Source organism: Carlito syrichta, unplaced genomic scaffold (assembly GCF_000164805.1).
Source record: "Carlito syrichta isolate Samal-C Ts95f unplaced genomic scaffold, Tarsius_syrichta-2.0.1 Scaffold309473, whole genome shotgun sequence".
Lineage (NCBI taxonomy): Eukaryota > Metazoa > Chordata > Mammalia > Primates > Tarsiidae > Carlito > Carlito syrichta.
This window is the reverse complement of record NW_007253569.1, coordinates 810,505-823,427: the sequence shown is the minus strand read 5'-3', so window position 1 is coordinate 823,427 and position 12,923 is coordinate 810,505. Positions and strand designations below refer to the sequence as shown.

Below are 12,923 nucleotides of genomic sequence, written 5' to 3'. Positions count from 1 at the left end.
TCAGCCCTAACACTGGTGCAAACAGGAGATAGAAATTTTTTTTTTTTTTTTTGAGTTGGAGTCTCACTCTGTCGCCCAGACTGGAGTGCAGTGGCACGCTCCCGGCCACCGCAGCCTCTGCCTGCTGGGCTCCGGTGATTCTTCCACCTCAGTCTTCCAAGTAGCCGGAATTACAGGCATGTGCTACCACGCCCGACTTATTTTTTTTTTTTAATTTATTGTAGAGATGAGGTCTCGCTGCCCAGGCGGGTCTCGAACCCGCGGACTCAGCCAATCCACTCACCTCAACCTCCCAAAGGCGCGGGATTACAGGCTGAGCCACCGAGCCCGGCTTAATTTTTTTTTTTTGAGTTGGAGCTTCACTCTGTCACCCAGGCTGGAGTGCAGTGGCCCGCTCCTGGCCACTGCAGCCTCAACCTGCTGGGCTCCAGTGATCCAACACGCCCGGCTAATTTTTTGATTTATTGTAGAGATGAGGTCTCGCCAAGTTGCCCGGTTGGGTCTCGAACCTGTGGGCTCAGGCAATCCTCTCACCTCTGCCTCCCAAAGTGCTGGGATTACAGGCTGAGGCACCGAGCCTGGCCAGAAATTTTGTTCTAATTTAATACTTTTCAAAGTTGCCTACAGCTTTACCACAAAAGAAAAGTTTTACTTTTTTTTTTGGTTTTTTTTGTTTTTTGTTTTTGTTTTTTGAGTTGGAGTCTCACTCTGTCACCCAGACTGGAGTGCAGTGGCCGCTTCCGGCCACCGCAGCTTCGATCTGTTGGGCTCCGGCGATCCTTCTGCCTCAGCCTTCCAAGTAGCTGGAACTACAGGCGTGCGCTACCACGCCCGGCTAATTTTTTGATTTGTTGTAGAGATGAGGTCTCATCAAGTTGCCCAGGCGGGTCTCGAACCCACGGGCTCAGGCAATCCATTCACCTTGGCCTCCCAAAGTGCTGGGATTACAGGCTAAGCCACCGAGCCCGGCCAAGAAAAGCTTTTCTAACTGAATAATCTGATATTCCTACTATGAGTTGGCTTAGTAACTTTGAGGAAAAAGACATCTTGAAAGCTAGCTTCAATTTCATGAGTCAAGGGCTAGCTACAGTCTACTTTAGATAGACAATAAATGAAGAACTTTTAACAAAAGAAACCAACCCCCAAATCCTGTCTTGTGAGGCTACGGAAGAAGATGTTTCAAGGAAAAGACACATGTCATACGCTGTACATTTCCAAAAAGCCCCCAATCCAGACACCCAGCTGCCCAACAACCTCTCAATCAAGAGGCAAGCGTAGGATGACAGTTCTTCTGACTCCTAGGTTGGCCCTGGAGAACCTCCACCCATGGGCCTCAGCCCTGCAGGGTAGAGTTCGGGGACAATGGTGGGTTTTACCTTATCATGAAATTCTTTCTATTAAGATCATGTGAAGGGTGAAACTTTTTATGCTAGATCTTAGGGCTAGAATACAGTTTGAAGCAAAATGTCATACCTGAGTGTGTGACTTTGATTAAAGTACATTAACAAGTCTTCAGAAAACAACCAAAAAGAAGCTGACGTGGTGCCTTTCACAGGGAAGGTTTCAGGCATCTGTTTAAAGCAGATCCGTTTTGTAACTGTAATCCTCATTGTGAAAAAGCGTCTTGGCTAATTAAGGGGGAAAATTGCATCGCCAAAGTCACTGAAGAGGAGGTTTTCAGACCTGCCCTGAATAACGAGTCCGGGCAGGCTGCTCAGAGCCTCCTTCCTCCACTCAGAGGGAGGCGGGGAAGGGCATGAGTCAGTGACCGCCCGAGAAGTGGAAACCTGACCAGATCCCAGCCAGGGTGGACAGCGCTCATCGTTTCCCTAGGCCAATGGTTCCCAGATTATTCTGTCATTCTCTTTAGGCTTAGACCTAAGAAGAGCATTTTATAATTCCTCACACAAAACAAGAGACTAACTAGTTAGAAACTAGAATGCTAAGTTTTGTTTTGTTTTGAAAGATGTTAACTATTGGCTGGGTGCAGTGGCTCAAGTCTGTAATCCTAGCACCTTGGGAGGCCGAGGAGGTGAGAGGATTGCCTGAGCCCACGGGTTCGAGAACAGCCTGGGCAACTTGGTGAGACCTCATCTCTACAATTAAAATAAATAAAAATTAGCCAGGCATAATAGTGCGCCTGTAGTTCTGGCTACTTGGAAGGCTGAGGCGGAAGGACTGCCAGAGCCCACAGGTCGATGCTGGGGTGGCCGTGAACATGCATGTCACTGTATTCCAGCCTGGGTGTCAGAGTGAGGCTCCAACTTAAAAAAAAAAAAAAAACCTGCCTGAGCCTGCGGGCTCGAGACCCACCTGGGCAACTTGGCGAGACCTCATCTTTAATAAATCAAAAATTAACCGGGCGTGGTAGTGCGCGCCTGTAGTTCCAGCTACTTGGAAGGCTGAGGTGGAAGGATCGCCGGAGCCCAGCAGGTCGAGGCTGCGGTGGCTGGGAGAGGCCACTGCACTCCAGTCTGGGCAACAGAGTGAGACTCCAACTCAAAAAAAAAAAAAAAAAAAAAAGGCTGGGTGTGGTGGCTCAACCCAGTAACTCCAGCACTGTGGGAGGCCGAGGTGAGAGGACTGCATGAGTCCAGGGGTTCAAGACCAGCCTGGGCAACTTGGTGAGACCTTGTCTCTGCAATAAATCAAAAAATAAGCTGGGCATGGTAGCATGTACCTGTAGTTCTAGCGACTTGGAAGGCTGAGGTAGAAGGATCACCTGAGCCCAGTAGTTTGAGGCTGTGGTGGCCGTGAATGTGCCACTGCACTCCAGCCTGGGTGACAGAGTGAGACTCCGACTCAAAACAAAAACAAAAACCAGACCTGGCTTACTTCACAGTCAACATGACCTCTGCTAGTTTTCATTGTGTCCATAGTCACAATTTTAAGAGAGATTCGAAATCCCTGCTGACTATTTTCCTTCTCTTATTTTGTGTGTGTCTTATTTAAGTGTCCCAGAAGCTCTGTGTAGAACAGAGATAGACAGGGGAAGCTAAGCACCAGAGAACAGTGGGGAAAACCAGGGGCACAAGGCCCATGGGCAATGCCGTAGCTCAGAGGAGACAGGAAGTTGTCTCCTGGGACAGTTCTGGGGTCTGCCTGTGGCCCTGGGGCAATTACTAATGGAGTCCTTTGCTTTCACAAACATCCCAGTTTGGACAACAAACTTACATGCTGCCCTCTTGCAACAGCAGCTACATTCACAAAGTGCATGCCTCGAGTCAGATCCTTTATAGGCATGACCTCCTCTGACCCCCACAGGCTGGGAGTGAGAGGCCCTAGCAGCATTCCTCTTGCTCTTGAGAAAACAGAGCTTGGGAGCAGGGGTGTGGGGAAGCCACAACTCATACTCAGCTCCGTCTCCGCCTGTGCCCTCAACCCTCTCACGATACTGATCACAGCCTGAAGATCAGAGGTAGAAACTTTTCATGAAGAATAAAACAAATGACAAATTGATTCTATACTTTAAAAAGTGTTGTTGCTTATTTGCTGTGATGAATATTACAGCCAGCGGGTGTGAGACCAGGCTAGGCAAACTGGCGAGACCTCATCCCTGCAATCAATTAAAAAAAAAGTTAGCCGGGCATGGTAGCACACACCTGTAATTCTGGCTACTTGGAAGGCTGAGGCGGAAGGATTGCCAGAGTCCAGCAGGGGTAGCCATGAGCGTGCCACTGCACTCCAGCCTGGGTGATGGAGTGATTCTGATTCAATAATAATAATAATAATAATAATTTCTTTAAAAAAAGAAAAAAGCAAAACACACACCAGCACTCATGTGTACTCATTCATTCGTGAATAAACCAAAGCACAGGTCACTATAATGTAGTAAAACAAAGAAATAGTTGCTTTTTTTTTTAAATGACAAGGTCTCACTCTTTCACCCAGGCTGTAGTACAGTGGCATGAACCCAAATCATTGTAGCCTTGACCTGCTGGGCTCCAGTGATCCTCCCCCTCAGCTTCCCGAGTAGCTGGGACTACAGCCTTGTGCCACCATGCCCGGCTAACTTTTCTACTTTGTGTAGAGATGAGGTCTCACTATGTTGCCCAGGCTGATCTAGAACTCCTGAGCTTAAGCAATCCTCCCACCTTGGCCTCCTCCAAAGTGCTGGGATTACAGGTGTGAGCCACCGTGCCTGGCCAATAATTGGTTTAATACCATATGTTGATCTAAAATAGTTTCTAAAACAAACTAGGACAGTGAATCACCAACGAACCTACCTTGTCCTGGGCCCTCATGATGGCGTCTACCTTATTTGCTCAGTGTTACCACATATGGCATGCGGCATGTCACATGCGGCATGTCACAGCGGCATGTCACAGCTCGGGTCCTGTCACTGTCACACACATAGCACAGGTAGCACAGTGCCTGGCAGGGTGAGTGACAAGGCTCACACCAGTAGAAGACAGCATGCCTGCTTGAGAAGGCGTTTCACATGCCCCAAAGAAGACGGACAACAGATTGCAGCCTTCTCTCTTTTGCAAATGATAGGGATATGTGAACAGAAAGCCAGCTGCACTCCCACCCCAACAGGTCTCCAACTCACTTGTCACTGGAGATGCTGCAATCTATGACTGTTTTTCTGCTTGTATTGATGATTATAAATGGCAGCTGAATGGTCGAGTTCAGAGCCGGAGGGCCTTGGTTCTGTTGCTCATTTTGCCGATTTCTCTGTACCAGGTTCTTGAAAGCAATTTGCTGTAATGATCAATAAAAAGAACACAGTCATTTAATGTGGATAAGTGAGCTGAAATTTAAATGAATTGAGATAATACATTTATTTTATTTTTTTTTGAGTTGGAGTCTCACTCTGTCACCCAGACTGGAGTGCAGTGGCTGTTCCCGGCTACCGCAGCCTCGACCTGCTGGGCTCCGGCGATCCTTCCGCCTCAGCCTTCCAAGTAGCTGGAATTACAGGCACGCGCTACCACGCCCGGCTGATTTTTTCATTTATTGTAGAGATGGGGTCTCGCTGCCCAGGTGGGTCTCGAACCTGCAGGCTCAGGCAATCCACTCACCCCAGCCTCCCAAAGGCGTGGGATTACAGGCTGAGCCACCGAGCCCGGCGAGCCTCGTGGTTTCTACCATCCATAAACACAGGACCTTGCAATCTGGGAGGCAGCCAGTGGCACCTGCAACTTTCTGTTGAGTGACACAGCAAGGCAGATGCCATTTATCTAACACAGAATCCTGAGAATTTGGGGTATATATGCCTTTGAAATGGTCCAGCCCAAGGATATGCAAACGTGTAGAGGCCATGGAATCCTTTCTTCAAATAAAACCTCATGAGAAGCCCACTATATAAAACTGATGGAAGGGGCACTGTTCTCGCTGGGTGACTGGGGCCAGGTCCTAAACTCTGCCACTATGCCCTCAGGCATGGCCATGTGGCTCCTAAGGCACCTCCACAGAACTTCTCAGCACCCTCTGGACACAACTTGGAATCCACCCCAAGCCTCCCTCACCTGACACTTCCAGATGAGGAAACTCAGGTTTATCCCTGATTATAAGATAACATCTGCTGGGCATGATGGCTTACACCTGTAATCCCAGCACTTTGGGAAGCAGAGGCAAGAGGGCTGCTTGAGACCAGGGGTTCGAGACCAGCCAGGGCAACCTGGTGAGATTTTTTTGTCTCTACAATAAATCAAATAATTTGCTAGGCATGGTGGCGCATGCCTGTAGTTCCAGCTAACTGGAAGGCAGAGGTGGAAGGATCGCCTGAGCCCAGCAGGTCAGGCGATGAGCTTGTGGTGGCCGTGAGCTTGCCACTGCACTCCAGCCTGGGTGACAGAGTGAGATTCTGACTTTAAAAAAAAAATTATATGTGTGTGTGTGTGTGTGTGTGTGTGTGTATTGTTTCACATGCCCCAAAGAGTTGGGGTCTAACTCTGTCACCCAGGCTATAGTGCAGTGGCATAATCATGGCTTATTGTAGCCTCCACCTCCTGGGCTCAGGTGATCCTCCTGCCTCAGCCTCCTGAGTAGCTGGGACTACAAGCATGCGCCACCATGCCCAGCTAATTTTTAAATTTTTTTTGTAGAGACGGGATCTCGCTATGTTGCCCAGGCTGGTCCTGAACTCTTAGGTTCAAGTGATCTTCCTACCTCAGCCTCCCAAAGCACTGGGATTAGAGACACTGTGTCCAGCCTGAATCCTTATACCGATTCTTGCTGCTACATTTAGTTATAGCCATTACTCAAAAGCCAAAGAAAGTGACCGCCCCATTTTCTTTTAATAAGGCAAATGTTTCATAGAATTTCGTAGCTAGAAAGACTTTATGTACTTCAAGTTTTTCATCCATTCAAGAGACTGATGTTTTAAAAGGCCCCAAAGTCAGAGCTATTCATTGTCTTTCATTAGCTTGTTACATCTTGTCACCCAGTGGTAATGAACTCAAGTTATTGTCTACATTTAAGAAATCTTAGCCGGGCTCGGTGGCTCAGCCTGTAATGTAATCCCGCGCCTTTGGGAGGCTGAGGCGAGTGGATTGCCTGAGCCCGCGGGTTCGAGACTCGCCCGGGCAGCAAGACCTCATCTACAATAAATCAAAAAATCAGCCGGGCATGGTAGCGCATGCCTGTTATTCCGGCTACTCGGAAGGCTGAGGCGGAAGGATCGCTGGAGCCCAGCAGGTCGAGGCTGCGGTAGCCGGGAGCGGCCACTGCACTCCAGTCTGAGTGAACGAGTGAGACTCCAACTCAAAAAAAAAAGAAATCTTATGCTCAGGATTGTTACTTTCCAGTTGTGGGCCTTAACTAAAGCTTCATTAAGATCACACAGCTGGCTGGGCGCGGTGGCTCACGCCTATAATCCCAGTACTTTGGGAGGCAGAGGTGAAAGAACTGCCTGAGCCCACAGGCTCAAGACCAGCCTGGGAAACTTGGTGAGACCTCATCTCTACAATAAATCAAAAAATTAGCCGGGCATGTTGGCGCGTGTCTGTAGTTCTAGTTACTTGGAAGGGTGAGGCGGAAGGATGTCCTGAACCCAGCAGGTTGAGGTTGCGTGGCCGTGAGTGTGCCACTGCACTCCAACCTGGGCGACAGAATGAGAAGCCAACTCAAAAAAAAAAGATTACACAGTCAGGTGTGGTGACAGATGCCTGTGATCCCAGCACTTTGAGAGGCTGAAGCAGAGTCCTTACATATACAGGGTGCCACAAAAATGTATACATATGTCAAGAAAAAAAAAGTCCTATTAAAATTGTAATACTCGGCCGGGCTTGGTGGCTCAGCCTGTAATCCCAGGACTTTGGGAGGTCGAGATGAGTGGATTGACTGAGTCCTCAGGTTCGAGACCTGCCGGGGAACTTAGCTAGACTTCATCTCTACAATAAATAAATAAATAAAATCAGCCGGGCGTGGTAGCACATGCCTGTGTGCCTGTAATTCTGGCTACTCAGAAGGCTGAGGCAGAAGGATTACCGGAACCCAGCAGGTCGAGGCTGCAGTGGCTGGGAGTGTGCCACTGCACTCCTGTCTGGGCAATGGAGTGAGACTCCAACTCAAAAAAAAAAAAAAGTAATACTCAACATATACCAATAACAAAAGGTGAATACAAGTCACGTTCAAGAGGTGCTCAAAGTGGTTACCATCAGCATCCAGACACTTCTGATTATAGCTAACTAAAAGTAATATATAAATAACATTGCTTCAAATGTGTGTACATTTTTTTGCACTCCTGGTATTTATGATTCACTGTTTAATACTCTGTACATTTATAGCATTAAAGGTTTTTTTAGATGAAGAGAGCAGTAAAAACATAATGTTTTATTTTTAATTTAATTTAAAACTTTTAACTCACAGTCACAAATTCACACACAATGTTATTTTGACACTAAAAACAAAAATCATCTTCCATTTATTCTGAACTGATTTCCTTTGGCCTTTTGTACCTTTCCACTCTTATACTAGAGGCTGAACAGTTTTAAGTGTGCTCAGACATTCATTTTGCTGAGTATAAGTAGATATGAAAGAGATTCAAGGGCCGGAGGGGACAATACTACAGATAAAAGCTGGGTGTCTGGATTATCTGTGGGTATTAATTTCCTCACATTGCTCTTCCTTGAATTGTCAAGAATTAAAAAAAAAACCCCTTCAGGTCCCCTCCTATTGTGGGAGCTTTTCTGTCCTCTAAATAATTCCAGCTTTCTCACTTAAAAAAAAAAAAGAATAAAGAGAGGTGACAGCATGTAGGTAATAGTTACCTATATCATCTAATATCAGTGAGCTGTGACATTAACTTACCAAAAAATCAAGCTAGCTTAGTTACGGCAAATTATTAGTATTCAGTGACAACTTCATTATTAGTATTTCTGTGACAACTTCATAAATGTTATTTGATGAAAGAAAGAAAAACAAAACACTAGGAAGAAATACGTTTTGTGACCATCAGAAGATTAGAAGTTGTTTTCAGTTATATGTAGGGTTTCATTTTAAGATTTAGAGCAATGTATTTCCATAAATGCTGACAACTAGGTTGCCCCTGGGATGAAATCATCTATAAATATTTGGTTTGAGAGACAGAAGAGGAAAATTAATTTAGTACTTGGAAACTCCAAGTACTTGGAAACTCCAAGTACAGGTCAGGCACAGCGGCATATGCTTGTAAGCCCCAAGCTTGGGGAGACTGAGGTAGGAGGAGTGCTTGAGCTCAGCAGCTCAAGACCAGCCTAGGCAAAATAGCAAGACCTAGTCTCTATTTAAAAAAAAATCAAAAAATTAGCCAGAAATGGTGGCATACACCTGTAATCCCAGCTACTTGGGAGGCTGAGATGGAAGGCTCGCTCTCTTGAGCCCAGGAGGTTGAAGCTGTGGTGAGCCATGATAATGCCATTGCACTCCAACCTGGGCAACAGAGTGAGACTCCGACTCACTCATAAATAAATAAATACAATGTTCACTAACAGAGATAAGCAGAGGAAACATATCTAAGCCCATTCTTTGTGCTGGCCATCGAGAGATGAAAGTCCCACACAAAGGCAATCTTGCTCAGCACCATTCTCTCTGATAAACAAACAGATAGTTGCAGGCATGTTGATAAACGGGTTTTTAAAATAACATATGCCCTCCCCCCCCCAAAAAAAATCAAGCTCCAATACAATCCCTGGTTTTGAGGAAATTCTAGAAGCCCCCAGCACAGGGTTGAGGGACCGTGAGCTGGTGGGGAAATACTACAGATAACCGCGCAGGGTTGGGGACAACAGAGAGGCAGCAGGGAAGAAGACAGCACAGCAGTTAGAGGAGGAGTGCCTGCAGGATTCCCAGGCAGGAGCTTTTTTAAAAAGCCACAGAACACTTTCTTCAAACAAAACCTTATTTGGAAACCCAGTATGAAAAATACAGAAAATAGCTAGGCTCAGTGGCTCAGCCTATAATCCCATGCCTTGGGAGGCCGAGGTGAGTGAATTGCCTGAGCCCGCGGGTTCGAGACCCGCCTGGGCAACTTGGTGAGACCTCATCTCCACAATAAATCAAAAATTAGCCGGGCGTGATATTGTGCGCCTGTAGTTCCAGCTACTTGGAAGGCTGAGGCGGAAGGATCGCCGGAGCCCAGCAGGTCAAGGCTGCGGTGGCTGGGAGCGGCCACTGCACTCCAGTCTGGGTGACAGAGTGAGACTCCAACTCAAAAAAAAGAAAAATACAGAAAACGCCTATCCCAATGTGGCTCCTTGGGTATGCCCCACGGGTTCTATGTGAAAACCTGACACAGTACACAGCAAACATGAAAGAAACAGCCTCATCAGGACAGAACATCGGCACGGGGCTTCCCGTGTCCACAGCTTCTGCTACACCCACTGCCCTCTGCTGGGCCTGCTGCCCCTCCTGGTCCCTGCACTCGGTCAACCATGGGTCTCAGAAGGGCTAACTTGTCTTCTAGAACCTCTGACTTATACGTAAATGTGAACACATAAAACCCCACTGCAAACGTAACCATCCAGAAAGTGAAAAGCGAAGCACCTGGAGTCTTTAGGAGTACAGCATATTCTGGCCATCAGAAGTGAGTGCTGAAGGAAAAAACCTGCTATAACGTTTGGGAACTTACTGCTTCCTTATTTCTGAAAAGCGAATTACACCAAAAATTCAACGGGAACTTGAGTTGTTCAAGGCAAAGGATTTTATGATTGGTTGTAAAGTTTCTCATACAAAGACATTCTTCTGAGAAAGCAAACGCATAAAGGTTCCTTGGTTCATTTTTCAAAGCTAGTCTAATTGGACTGAAAATGGTCCGTATGTATGCACTACTCGAAGTAAATTTTTCCACCAATTGCAATTACTAAAAATAGAAGGAAAGAAAAGTTCACGTATCCTGTTATTTTACCTCACATGATATTGTACAACGGCTCTATTAGACTTTAAAAAATCATCCAAATTCTAGGTCATTACCCAAAAAACTATAAACATAGGGATCCTTATTAAACTATAAAACCCATTTTTCTTTTTTCTTTTTTGAGTCAGACTCTCACTGTTGCCCAGGCTGGAGTGCAGTGGCATGTTCATAGCCACCACAGCCTCGACCTGTTGAGCTCAGGCAATCCTTCTACCTCAGCCCTCCAAGTAGCTGGAACTACAGGTGCGCACTCCCAGGCCCAGTTCATTTATTTATTTTTTTGATTTATTGTAGAGATGAGGTATCACCAAGTTGCCCAAGCTGGTCTCGACCCCTGAACTCAGGCAGTCCTCTTGCCTTGGTCTCTCAAAGTGCTGGGATTACAGGCTTGAGTTATTGTGCCCGCCTAAAACCTGTTTTTCTTTTTTTTGAGTTGGAGTTTCACTCTGTTGCCCAGACTGGAGTGCAGTGGCCGCTCCTGTCCACCGCAGCCTCGACCTGCTGGGCTCCAGTGATCCTTCTGCCTCAGCCTTCCGAATAGCCAGAATTACAGGCATGCGATACCACGCCTTGCTGATTTTTGATTTATTGTAGAGATGATGTCTCGCCAAGTTGCCCAGGTGGGTCTTGAACTCACAGGCTCAGGCAATCCACTCACCTCAGCCTCCCAAGGCGTGGGATTACAGGTTGAGCCACCGAGCCCGGCTCCTATTTTTCTTAAATGCATTTTATATTTTGGTATTTCTAAATGCATTTTATATTTTGGTATTTCTATAAATGCATTTTATATTTTGGTATTTCTATAAATCTTATAGGATCATTACATGTCATTCTGTCATTTACTGATAATTAAGTATTCCAGGTAGATTTGATTACTGTACTTATAGCATCTAAGATCTAACTAGCCTTACTAGTTGATATTCCAAACAAGGGCAAAAATAAACCCAAAAAGACTCCTAACGGTTTATGCTCAGAGGAAGCAGGAGCAGCAAGTGAACCGTTGCAATGTGAGTCAAACAGGGAAGCTGCCAGGGGCCGGATGATAGTGAGAGATGGGACCATCTTAACGGCAGAGCAAGACCAGGAGATGAAGGAGGCTGCTGGTGTGTGCCCACCAGATACTCTTAGCGGCACCACAATTCGAAAACACACTGACTGTAAGAGCCTGGAAGTGGAGAAACAGGAAAGGTGAAGAAAAACATCTTTACCTGCAGGAGAAGTTCTTGCAGCTGGGCCCGCTTCTGCTTTATCCGTTCTATCCGCCTCTGCTTCTCTATCTTTAAGACATTGGTGACAAAATAAGATGAATGTAAGTAGAGTGTAAATAGAGTGTAAAGTATCACTCACTTTCCAGGTCCCTACTCCAAGATATCAAGAATTTTTCTTAGAGAAACTCATCCCCATTTAACTATCAATACATAAAAGGCAAAACACACCTTTTATGGGGGCAGGGGTTGGGGTGAGTGAGCAGGTATGACAGTAGAATTGTAGCAAACTGTCATCCAGAATGAAATCTACCCACTTAATAAACACTTGGTATGCAGCACCTGTTGCTATTCTTACTCTAGGTCTAACCACAGTATAGTACCAGCTTATACTTGCTCCGAGTGCCAACACTCAACCAAGCACTTTATATACCTCATCCTAACTCATCTTCACAAAAACCTTATGAGGTAAGTACTGCTGTCATCCATGTGGCATGTAAGGAAATGCGGGTAGAGAGGGGCTCAGTAAGTGCCCAAGGTCACAAATAATGAATGGCAAGAGCCAGGATTTGAACCTCTGGTTCCAGAGACCTGACTATTAATGACTTTGCTACATCACCCCTTAAGAATAAGGCAAGGAAGGCCTGGTTTAAGATCTCAGTTTAATGGACTCTTGGATGAGTAGGACTGCTATGCAAACATCCCACACACTCAAGCTCGGATCAATTTTCCAGCTTCAAATTACTCTTATTTGTCTCAATCTCATAACTACCTACAAGGTCTTGCCAAGTTGTCTATTAAGGTCTGAATTTCTTTGTAGGTAAGTTCCTTACTGTCTCCTTGGGCAAAAGTCAATGACATTCACTAAGAAAATTTACAGGAGGTCATTGGTTTGGTTGGAGCTTCTGCACCAGGTTCAACAGACCAAACCAAAATTGAGTTACTTAAGCTTAAGTTCCATGCTACCAAGCTGAAATGAAGTTAGTCTGAGATTGGGGAGGAGGGGGAGAGGGAAGGGTGAGAGAGACAGCGAGAGAAGCTAAATTGCCCAACAGGCCAGCCTGAGCTGTCATGACAAGGGAATCCCTTTGTGTTAACCTTTCCAACTCAAGTAACACAGAAATGACCAATCCACTTTCTGTTCTGTTTCTGCTTTCTTCAGTCCTTTTCTGCCAATAAAAGTCAAAAACCAACTTCCCTGCTCAGCTCATAGGAACACTCACTAATTATCAGAATGAGATGCTGCTTGATTCTAGAGTCACAAATAAAAGCCAATTAAGATCTTTAAGTCTGAGCCGGGCTCGGTGGCTCAGCCTGTAATCCCACGCCTTTGGGAGGCTGAGGCGAGTGGATTGCCTGAGCCCGCGGTTCGAGACCCA

The 12,923-nt window shown here is 46.1% G+C and overlaps 1 protein-coding gene across 8 annotated transcripts in view; it reads right to left on the bottom strand.

Moving 5' to 3' along the window:
• Positions 1 to 12,923, bottom strand: part of TFDP2 (transcription factor Dp-2) — a 138,623-nt gene that overhangs the window by 8,610 nt on the left and 117,090 nt on the right. For all 8 annotated transcript variants that reach the window (XM_008067303.1, XM_021717215.1, XM_008067304.2 and 5 more), the window contains 2 exons: positions 11,548 to 11,616; positions 4,553 to 4,704 (listed from right to left, as the gene is read on the bottom strand). In XM_008067303.1, coding sequence (XP_008065494.1) covers positions 4,553 to 4,704; positions 11,548 to 11,616 — 221 coding nt within the window. The remainder of the gene's footprint in view (positions 1 to 4,552; positions 4,705 to 11,547; positions 11,617 to 12,923) is intronic.